Consider the following 11932-nt stretch of genomic DNA (forward strand, 5'->3'; position numbering starts at 1 on the left):
GCCTAAAGGTCCATACATTAGAGTGGTTGAACAATTCATGATTACATGCACATAATGAAGGGTTAAACAGCTGTTAAAATGCAAAAGATCATGAAGTTATATAGAGTGAGTTCCTGTGTACATGATTATGTGGACAAAGAAAAATGCAGAGTATCTACAATGTGCTATGTTTTACCTACGAAAGAAGATACAGGAAACTATACATACATCTGTAGTTTGAATGTAGTCAGTAAATTTGTATCTCACAGATTAATAACTAGAAAATTCAGTACATATATTTTACGTGTAACTAAAATTGAGCAAGTAAGTAAATATACTTTCTCATTGTCAGAAAAGGAAATTACAAATAAGTAAAAGAGGAAGGCTACAATAAACCCAGCTTAGAGCTATACCAGAGTCAAATTATTAATATAAGTGAAGAGTTTTAATATGTAAAAAGACAGAGGCAGAAATAAAAATAAAAGTGTTATTTCCTATTTCTGTCTGCTGTGATGGCCTGATAGCAATGAGGACACCCAGAACCCAGACTTTAGTTTCTAAGCATCATTTACCACAAAAGAAACCAGGTTTCTTGGAGAAGTGACAGATTCAAGGTTGGGGCAAGGAAAACAAGATGAACCTGGGATACTTTGTAGTGCCAGAAGGAAGGAAGTGCTCAAAAAATGGAGAGGGACATGTGAAAAGCTCAAAGGAACCAACATGGAGATTCCAATGGCCAAAACTGGAACAAACGGAACAACAAAATAATGATTCGTTGGATTTAAGTCACAGAAAAAAAACCCATAAATCTAGAAATATAAAGATGAATCTCTTTAAATTCTATGAAGTCATTATTTCATAGAAAAAAATGCATAGGGGCTGGGGATATAGCTCAGTTGCTAGGTTCAATCCTCAGCACTGCCAAAAAAAAAAAAAATGCATGAATTTCTAAATATAATTGAATACATAAGTAACATATACATAAAAAATACATAAGAAACAGTTCTTCCATACAGAATAATCCTATTTTTATATGTGCATACATACTTATAAGAATATACATATATGTGTATACATATATACAAGACTATATACATATTCCTGTGGTGTTAAATAAGCAAAAGTTTTATAAGAAACTGAATAGTCTCAAGGTATCTCCCCCAAGATATTTACTAATTATAAATAGAAAAACAAGAACTTTATAATGGAAAAGGCACCACCTTCACTAGGTAAGCAAAGTCAGTATCGTAGATAATAAGGCATATTAACATTATAAATTATAAATTCTTTGGTATGATTCACTAAGAGGGACAACAACATTATTTCTGCAGCATTCTTTCAAAATATGCATACTCAATCTAACCATAAGAAAATATCAGATAAACCCAAATGAGTCCAAGTGGATGTAACGGACCATTTGTCCAGAGTGAAGCATCTCTTAAGACTCCAGGAGAGATTTCTCCACGATGAAACTGATAGTTTACTTAATGTATCTGAGTGCCTTGAGAGATTTAGATAATTCTTGGGGAATTGGGAATTGAATTAGAGATATGTTTGTAGAAAATTAAACAGAAAACAAAACAAATAAAATCTCTAGATCATTAACAACTCTGGGGAAAACAAAAAGTTATAAAGAAAAAGTAATCTTGATATATGCACAGTTTGGCTATGACTAGCATTAAATCGTCATAACAATATAAACACTGAATAATGAGAGAGTGGAAATTAATATATCTGTGTGGGTGCATATGTGTTGGGTTCAGAACAAGAAATTGCTAAACCTTAATTTTCTTAGTAAGAAGGTATTGGATAAGGATTAAATCTGAAAAAAAATCAAGAAATAGCAATATTAAACATATTTTTAGAGGCATGAAGGAAACACCAAAAGAAATTTTAAAAGAGAAGAAAGTAGTTCCCTCTAGAGAGAGAGCAACTGGAGAGCAGAATAAATGAATTGTTTTTTAAGGAAAAAAGTTTTGTAAAGCTACTGGATTTTTTTAAAAGAATGTGCACGTATATCTTTAATAATAATTTTGACAAAAGTAAAAGCTCAAAAAAGAAATCTAAAAAAAGATACAATTCTGACCATAATAGAGAAAAAGAAATGGGAAGGTTTGAGAGTTAAGGTATAGGTAGAAGACTAAAAATTGAAATTTGATAATATTGGGAGGAAAAACCCCAAGGTGTAGTTGAGGTTTCTAGGGGAGCACATGCTAAAGAGATTTTCTTGCCACCTGAAATCCAGGGAAGCCTCCTCAAGACCACTTGAGTGGGCACCTTAAATGGTCTTCCCTGCCCAGTTATCTGTCACTCACCTGCACACTGACCATGTGACATCTCTCTTTCCAACATCCAAGGTTCCTTTCCTTGCTCCAACAAGGAGATCATATTGGGCTTAGAAATGGAGAGGCCTATTTGTGGGGTAAGAAAAATGAAAGCCAGAGACAGATAGACAAATCAACACACTGCAGTTGTTCCAGGTCCCAGAACCAATTTCTTGGTTATCAGGCAAGAATTGACCTTCAAGTCTCAAAGAATGGAATAGTGCTTGTGTGGAAAATGAGGAAGATGAAGCTTCTTCCATAGCAGTGGCTCTCAAAGCTCTAGAGCAGATATAGCCATCACCTTGGCACTAGTGCGAAATGCAAATTCTCAGGCCCCAAAAGACCTACTGAATCAAAAACTACATTGGCTCTGAAGCTCTAACAGGCATCAGGATTATTGGAGGGCTTTTTAAAAGCTAGATTTCACTAGGTAAGGTGGCACACGCCTGTAATCCCAAAGGCTCAGGAGGCTGAGGCAGGGAGATCGTGAGTTCAAAGCCAGCCTCGGCAAGAGTGAGGCGCTAAGCAACTCAAAGAGACCCTGTCTCTAAATAACATACAAAACAGGGCTGGGGATGTGGCTCAGTGGTTGAGTGCCCCTGAGTTCAATCCCCAGTACTCCTCCCCTACAAAAAAGCCAGATTACTAGATCCATTCCCAGAATTCCCGATTTTGTAGATCTAGAGTGGGGTCCTAAAATTTGCATTTAACATATTCCCAGGGCTTGCTGATGTTGTTCTTTCAAACCACCATTCTACAGGGAAGGGAACTACTCATTTCCAACTCTATAAAACTACTTCCAATCACTTCTGGGAATGGAAGGTAGGAATTCAGCTAAGCACTTTCAAGATAGAGGAAGCAAAAACACTTGAGGGAAATTTTGGAATTATGGGGGAAAAACATCCTTACCAAGCCATACCAAGTTCCTGTAGTTTTCTAACATGACTTCTCTGTATAAATCCTTCTGAGATGGGTCCAACCATTCCCACTCTTCTTGGGAAAAGTATAGAGCCACATCTTTGAAGGTCACCAACCCCTGCAATAAAAATAAATTCTTGTTCACCAAGTGCTTAGATTCCCATATGATCCTAGCAAAAACTATGAATTCATCCAGAGTTCAAAACTCTAAATAATCCAGGAAAATAATTATATTAGAAAAAAATTACATGTGCCTGGCTCAGTGGTACACACCTCTGATTCCAGCAGTTCAGGAGGACAAGGCAGTAGGATCACAGGTTGGAAGCCAGCCTCAGCAACTTAGAGAGGTTCTAAGCAACTTAGCAAGACCATGTCTCAAAATAAAAAATAAAAAATAAAGAACTGGGGGTGAAGTTCAGTAATTAAGCATCCTTGAGTTCAAACCCTGGTACAAAAAAAAAAAGGAAAGAAGGAAAGAGGAAGGAAGGAAGGAAGGAAGGAAGGAAGGAAGGAAGGAAGGAAGGAAGGAAGGAAGGAAGGAAGGAAGGAAGGAAAAGGAAAGGAAGGAAGAAAGAAAGAAAGAAAGAAAAGAAGTACATGCTCAAGTTTGTAAAATACTTTGAAGGAAGAGAAATATTATAAAGAGATTCACCACTTAAAATTCTTAAACTTTAGTGAAAAAGACACATACACACACAGAAATTAACTTATAACATGAAAAAGTATAGGTATATGAGCAAGGGCTAAGTTGTTAAGTTACACATATATTCCCCAAACTGGGATATCACAGTAGAGTAGGGACGGAGGATCTTGAATTGTGCTTTAACAAAAAAGAGTATGATCTGAATTTAGACTCTTTATGTAAGGAAAATTTCCAGGACTGTATCCAGAAGAAATAAGGAAGAATAAGTAAAGAGATTTAGATAGAATTTTCTTTAGAAGATTATACCAAAAAATCTGGAAACAACTTACAGGTCCAAAAATAGAGTTTAGTCACTGAATTCTAAGCTGCATGAAAGAAAGGCTCTCTCTTTCAACTGATGGATATCCAGTGTCTATAATGAAACTAATCACATGGTAAAAACTACTTCCCACTCAGTGAAAAGACTGGTGAAATTTTCTATTTCTGTATGAAGGAATACGCAATGCTTAAAAGTGATGGGGTTCCAGTCTTTAGAATGTGTTTTCATTTCTACCAAATATAATGAAATATCAAATATGGAAATAGGGCTGAATGTGTCTGGAGAAAAAAAAATTATACAACTAGATACAATTGTGTAATTCCCATGTGTTGCTCTTTTTTCTGTGGCTGGGAGGCTGACCTACACTCACTGCCTCAATGCACTCCCTTGACACTGCTATTGTCAATTGGGTTCAACTGCTTGCAAGAGATGTAAGGGAAGTGAGTAGGTTAAATATTTATTCCAATAAGTTTCCCCCCTGAACCCCTACCCTGGGTGATCTCTGTTCTTCAATCAAAGCTCACAGTACCTGTCAGCGGCCCTCTCCATTCAATTTTCTGCTTTATGAGTCCCAGGATACAGTACCACCCTTTTCAGTTTCTTCATATCCTGATAATACCTTATAAATTGTCCCCTTTTGAGTTTCTTGCCAGAACCCCAATTGACGAACATTTTGATTTCGAAAACATAGATTCCTCAAACACTGTAAGACTACTATACTATACTTCCCTAAAAAATTCACTCTCCTGTTCTCCTGATAACTATTTCATACTGTTTCTTTCTCAATTCACCTACTTCTCCCTTGTTCACTTTGAACTTGATCCTCCTGCCTCTCTCCATACTTGCCAACCTGTATCTATACTGTATATACTCTGTCTTCTCTCTCATTATGGATAAAACTCCAGGTTCTTATGCACAGCCAATCCTTCACTTGCCCACAAAAGGACAATGTCACCTTTTTTCCTTGTATTACCAACTCTTCTCACTTTATTGGATCATTCCTATCAGTATACAAACTAGTGCAATATCTTCTACCTTATAAAGAAATATATAAATAATAAAATTCCCTTCCATGATCTCACTCTAGTTATTGTTCCATTTCTCTATTCCTCTTAATAACAAAACTCCTCCAAAGAGTTGTCTAGACCAGGGATATCCAACAGAAACATGTGAGTCACATATGTAATTCTAGATTTTTCAGTAATCATATTTTTAAAAGCAAATAGAAATAATTAAATAATATTTTTCATTTAACCAATGTATCTAGAATATTATTAAGATATAATTTAAAGATATTTAAGAGTAAATGATATAACTGATATAGAAGATTATTAATAAGACATTATTCTCTTTGTACTGAATCTTCAAATTATGGCATATATTTTACAATTATGGCATATCTCAATTTGGAGTAGCCATATGTGGCTACTGGCTACATTATCATAGGTCCATACTCTCCATCTCCATTATTCCTTCCTCCCCTTTCATTATCTCTTGAACCCACTGCAATGATGCTTTCATCCAAATTGCTCTATGAAGTAGTTCTTGTCAAACTAATCAGTCACTTTTATGCTACCAAATTCAATAGTCAATTTTCAGGCTTCATCACCTTCACTCTCTTGGAATTTAACTCACTGATGGTTCTCTTCTTAAACATTTTCTACTCTTGGCTTCTAGGACCCACATACTCTGGTTGTCCATCAATCCTTCCCTCCCCTCCCTCTCTCTGTTTCTCTCTCTCTCTCTCTCTGGTCTTGAACTCTTAGACTCAAGTGATCCTCCCACCTCAGCCTCCCAAGTAGCTGAAGCTACAGGTATGCACCACAACACTCAGTTCTTTTCAGTCTCTTGCTGGTTCCTCCTCTTCTTGTCTTGTTAAAATGTCCCCAACTTGGTCCTTGGATCTCTTTCCTACCTACATTTGCCAGAACTTTTTCCTACCTACATTTGCCAAGAATTTTATCTTGTCTCATGGCTTTAAATTCACATTTCTAGTCCTGAACGCCAAGATATATAATCAACATTCCATGTGGCCTCTCAGTATATCCAGAACTCAATTCTTGGTTCCAATAGTCTCCATCATGAATTTCTGAGTAAATGGTATGGCTATTTGTGTAGCTACCCAGCCAAAAATGATTGCAGTCATCTTTGACTTCTTTCTTCTTCTTACACTCCACAAACAATCCCTCATGAAATCCCATTTTCTATCTCCAATACATATGCAGAGTTTCTCCAGCTCTCATGCTCCCTACATGGTCCAGATTGCTATCACCTCTCACCTGGCTTACCACAGTAGTCTCCTGACTGGTCTCCCTGCTTTCACCCTATTTCCCATGCTTTCTATTTTATTTTAAAACATAAATCCAATCATATCATAAGCACTCCAATGGCTCTCCTTCACATTTAGAACAAAACTCAAAGTTCTGATGATGACATTCAAGGGCCTACATAGCTACACTATGACCTCGCAATGCTGACTCCCTCCCACCCCCTGGACACTGGCTCATTGCTATCCTGGATGAAACCAAACATGCTCCCACCATGATAACACGGTCCTTGCTATTCTTTCTACACTAGATTTCCACAAACTTACTCTTTACTTTCACTGAAGTTTTGTTTTGCTGTAGTGTCACCTCCTCAGAGAGGCCATTTTTAATCTCCCTGTTTAATAGAGTACTCAATCATACATAATCATACTCTAGCACTCATCCCCAACTCTAAAGAAGATAGTTTGGATTCATCACACATTTGAGAATAACACTAAGTAAAAAAAGATATTAAAAGTTTTGTAGAAGGATTAGATGAATAAATGGCAGAGAAGAAGGATAAAGGTGCCCCGGGCTATTTGTGATTCTCCCTGTGGCCCCAAAGTTCTGAAAAAGGAGCTGAAATTTCTGAAAACATCAACTTACCTGAGACATGACTTTACAAAGTCCAACAGCCATTTCTTCCTTCCTTTTTCAGTTTGCGTTTTTGATTAAGAACAAGTCCTAAGAAGGGAGAGTTAAGAAAAAAAATGACATCCCAGTTCTATTTTACTAGTGTAAGACCCACAAAAATAGAATTACTGCCCCTTGATGGTCTCCATAGCCTTCTTTTTATGATTTTATTCTTATAATTTTATTAATAATGCATAAATAGTTAATTGACAGGTATCATCAACTTCTTTAATTCACTGACCTAAATTAACTATTCTGTTGAAAAAGCATTTTCTGTATTATCCAACTTACCAATGATTGTTCATAAGCTGGTTAAGAATGTATCTTGTACCCAAGTTTACACAATAAATAAATCTAACTTTTACAATCAGTCATTATATCTTTAAAAAACAAGCAAACAAACAATGTCACATTTCTTCAACTTTTAAAACATTTGTCCCTAGTTGCTTGTTGGGATTAGAAGCACAGGACTGACAAACAAATATGAGATAAAAAAATCTTCTGTGAAACTGTCCATCATGAATGCTCTTCTGACAGGCAGGACTTATACTGATGTATCAAAAATACATTTTGATGAATGATGGAAAAAATACCCTTGTTTATTTCTTCAATTTCTTATCCTTTAAGTGTCCACATTAATAAATCTTACAGTCCATGTGAGACATCTTAACATGTGAAATATGCAGTGTTTACCATGGCAAATGTTTACCTTGCCAGTCGAGGGCCTGGCAAGCTGGGAAACGCTACACAATTCTCACATCCTTATATGAACAAGAATCATCCTTTCTAAGAGCTGAGGAAAAGATCAATGCCGAATTTAACCCCAAACAACACAAAACCCAACTCAACAAAATCTATAGTCTATCCCAGGGCCAACAAGTGGGTTTTGACCTGGCCCCTGGCTGCTCATCTGACCTCATGTCTTACCCCTCTCCCTTTTGCTCACCTCTCTCCAGGTACGCAGGTCTCCTAATTGTTAATCAAATACCATGGACACTCCTCCTTCACAGTGGTTACCTTTGCTTTTCCTTATTCCTGGAACACTCTTCTCCCCCAAATCAGCAAGGCTCTCTTTCCCTCTTTATTCCTGTCTGTGTTCAGCTGTTACTACATCAGAGGGGCTTTCCTGAAAATTCTATCTAAAGAGAACACCATTCCAGTCACTCTTTTCCCTTATCCTGATTTATTTTTCTTCTTAGCATGTATCATCATTGAAAATGTCACATTCATTTTGTTTATTGTTTGCCTTTCCACACAAAATTGTAAGATCCAAGATAACTAGGACTTATTTGGTTCACTGATCTATTTGAGAACGATGTCAGGCTATTCCATGTACTCAAAAATATTGGATAAATGAATAAATAAATCTTACTGTGCTTCTTGTAATATACATAGTGTTATTATATATGCTGTGCATGCCACTATCTCGTTCAATACTTAAAAAACTGCAAAGGTAGGTATTATTTTCCCCATTTTGCTGATAAGTGAAAGTGAATTCAAGATGTTTAAACAACCAACTCAGTCATAAATTCAACTGAAGTGAGACTTAAAAACTGATCTTCTGTCAAGAACCCACAATGTCTGAATGGAAAATAGTCAACAAAAATCTCTGAGGGATCTTTTCTCATGCTTTCTCTCTCCTACTCACTTTCTCTCTCTCTCCTCCTTGCTTTTCACACTCTCTCTTGGGCGCGCCCTTTCTCTTTTCCTGTCATTTTCTCTCTTACTCTGCAGGGAGATACTCTGTTTGCTTAATAAACCCTCTTATGTAAAAAAAAAAAAATCTCTGAGGAACCAGTGCCATATATTCCTTAGAGAAGCACCTTCAGATGACAGATGTTATCTATTACTCCACAGAAAAGCAGCCTGAGGAAAAAATTGCCAAACTACAATTCTAAACCAACAAAAACTGCAGCCTAAAATAAGCTGCATGTTCTCTCAGTCAATATTTTTTTTCACTCTGAAATGGGAAGTTATATTTGACCTAGAATTTAGGATCACAACCCCCAGATTCTAGGTTATACTGTACTAGCCAGCTCTAGGAATGTTAGTGCAATGCAGCTTGGAATAGTCCATAAAAGCCTCTGCAAGCTGAGAGGAGAAGCAATGTATTCTTCTTGGCATATGAAAGCAGAAGTCTTAAGTAGCATCTGCATAAAATAAATTTCTTTTAAGTTTCTGATTTTTTTTTAATTCAGAAAGCTGAGTATCCCTTGGGTAGTATATTTCTAAGTTTGAAGTGGGCCATCGGTTTCTGAAAGAAGGCAAAGGAAAAAACTTGGGTTTAATATAGCTCCCAGACCCAGGTTGATTCTTCAGTCCTTCTCTCACAGGCTACATGAACTTGGGCAAGTTAATTCATCTCTCTGAATCTTTCTTTCCTCAGTGTCGAGACTGCATGAGCCAGAATGAACTGGACATAACTTTACTATGTTCAGAGATGAATACACAACCAATGAAACTCCACATCATGTACAACCACAAGAATGGGATCCTAATTAGAACAATTTATATTCCATGTATGTATAATATGTCAAAATACACCCTGTCATGTATATCTAAAAAGAACAAATAAAAAAATAAAAAGAATGCATGAGCCAACATGTGGCTCAGAGAAGAGTCACTCTTCCTCTTGCTTAGATTCTGTACTCCCATTTGGAAAAGAAAAGAGAACATTTTTTTTAATTAACTGAGAAAATCAAAACCAAAAACTTAGCTCACATGATACAACAGAAAAAGGGCCCAGATCAGCCTCTCTCAGCACCAGACATGAAGGTTTTGACAAGGACCCATCTATAATCTCAAACTCAATGATGTAAGTGGAAGAAGACTGGGCTTTCAGGTTGTACTTTCCTCCCCTAAAAGTAGCCAGTTTGAGGATGGTCTCAATACATCGTCTTTAGACTGGGTCCTGTGTAAGGAAGCAAATCAGATTATGTTTCCATGTTTCAGTGGTCCCTGGTAGAAATCCAGAGACTATCATCTCCACCACTCTCAGAATCCAAAGCTCCCATTATTCACTCTTACAATGTGTGAAAAATCAATGTATTAATTAAAATCAAGAACTCTTCATCCAAACTGTTCAGTTTTGAGTCCTGGTTCGGTCACTTGGTAACTGTGTGAACTTGGGGAAATAATTTTAATCTTTCTGTACCTCACAATCACGAACTAGGTCCTGGACAATCAAGCCCACCATCTCACATATATGTACGAATTCTCACCCAATCACACACATATAGTCTCACAGCCACATCCATAATCACACACAGCCATATGAGCACAAAGATAGGTGGTTACACACAACAGAGACAGTTATACAGTCACACACACAATGGCACACTGCACAAGGTCATAATAGTCACAATTACTCATACAAAATGATGCCTTCAGAAACCGATGGTCATGTCACAAAATCACATCGGCTGTAATTCCAACACAGATGTATCCACACAGACAGGTGGTCAAACAGTCACCGACACACAATGTCACACCTCGGTCTCTCACAAACCTATTCACAGTAACACACAGCTACACCTGCAGGGGCGGGCGCATACAAACACACAGTTTTTCCGCCAGGGACAGATGGCCACAGTCACACAAGCACACACAGGCACGCACACATACCGGGAGACACAAGATAAAATTCTGTCACACCCGCAGCCCGTCACATAGTTGTACCCAGTGGCACTGACACAGACTGGCACACAACCTCTTCAGCTGCGCCTGCGGAGTTCCCATCCCGGTCCCCTGCCGTACCGGCTGAACCCGGCCCCTATTCTCGCCCCGGGGCCGGGCCTAACTCACCTCCCGGCGCCGCGGGTTATGGAACCCAGCCCCACCACCCGGACCGACGACGTCACTGCCCAGAATCCTCCGCGAGGAGGAGCCGGGAGAGGACCCAGGTTAACCCGAACCCTGCGGGATCTGAACTAGCTACTCAGCGTTCTGCGACTGGCCCCGCGAACCACGAGCCCCAGAAAGCTTTGCGCCGCGGCCTTCTTTGACTGAACTACATTTCCCAGAGTGCGCTGCGCCCACCACTCTTGGCGCTTGCGCCTACAGGCAGCCGCTGTCAGCCTTACTGTGCCAGTTACTGTGCAAGACTCTAAGCGCTGGAATGATCGTGGGTTTCTTTTGTGAGAACTTTGTGGCTCCGCGAACAAGTGATTGTGATTCAACGCTTGAGGGTCCTTGCTGCACTCCTATGTTTGAGCACCAAGGGGGCGACGGATTCAGTCAGCGCTCTGAGCTTCTGAATTTTAAATCACATGCCGCGATTGTGGTCATTTTGACAAATTTTGGATGTGTGGCGCCGAGGGCAGAGTATGTGAGCGAAAACTGGCTGATTTTTTTTGGAGGGGTGGGGGGCGGTGACCGTTTCTGTCACAGTGTTCTTGTTCCTGAAGTCGCAGTTTACCTGCAAAAGTCTGCGAAGGTTCTTCATTTATGGATTTATCTTTACGGCCGAAACTGTGTATCTCTGTGTGTGGCTGGTTGTTTCCCAATCTAACTGTTCTTCACCTCATCTTTCGCCGGGGCAAGCTCAGTGTTCCTTTTATATCCCTTCTCTCCCTGTACCCTAATGGGGCAATTATGTTCTTCTTGTATGCAAAAGTTGCTCTTTTGCACCAGAGTCGTTAGTAATTTGGTAGCCCAAGCTCTGGTGTTCCTCTGTTGTTTGCACATTTTTGGGGGGGCGGGAGAGGCGGGTACCAGAGATTGAACCAGGGACACATAACCACTAAGGCACATCCCCAGCCCTTTTTGTATTTTACTTAGAGACAGAGTCTCAATGAGTTGCTTAGGGCCT

The 11932-nt window shown here is 38.7% G+C and overlaps 1 protein-coding gene across 12 annotated transcripts in view; it reads right to left on the reverse strand.

The window, feature by feature from the left end:
- The window catches only part of Znf527 (zinc finger protein 527), a 31145-nt gene extending 20093 nt beyond the window's left edge, over nucleotides 1–11052 (reverse strand). Inside the window, exons 1-5 of one of the 12 annotated variants that reach the window (XM_047527502.1) lie at nucleotides 10879–10897; nucleotides 9844–10033; nucleotides 7096–7173; nucleotides 3213–3339; nucleotides 2295–2390 (exon numbers count right to left, since the gene is read on the reverse strand). In XM_047527502.1, the coding sequence (XP_047383458.1) occupies nucleotides 2295–2390; nucleotides 3213–3339; nucleotides 7096–7128 (256 nt within the window). In that variant the 5' untranslated portion in view covers nucleotides 7129–7173; nucleotides 9844–10033; nucleotides 10879–10897. Of the gene's footprint in view, nucleotides 1–2294; nucleotides 2391–3212; nucleotides 3340–7095; nucleotides 7174–8068; nucleotides 8168–9843; nucleotides 10034–10746 lie in introns of those variants that run through there. The other 11 variants (XM_047527500.1, XM_047527504.1, XM_047527497.1 and 8 more) reach the window with 11 other exon arrangements.
- Between the last annotated feature and the right edge of the window lie 880 nt (nucleotides 11053–11932).

The sequence above is a fragment of the Sciurus carolinensis genome, chromosome 16, assembly GCF_902686445.1.
Source record: "Sciurus carolinensis chromosome 16, mSciCar1.2, whole genome shotgun sequence".
NCBI classification, from domain to species: domain Eukaryota; kingdom Metazoa; phylum Chordata; class Mammalia; order Rodentia; family Sciuridae; genus Sciurus; species Sciurus carolinensis.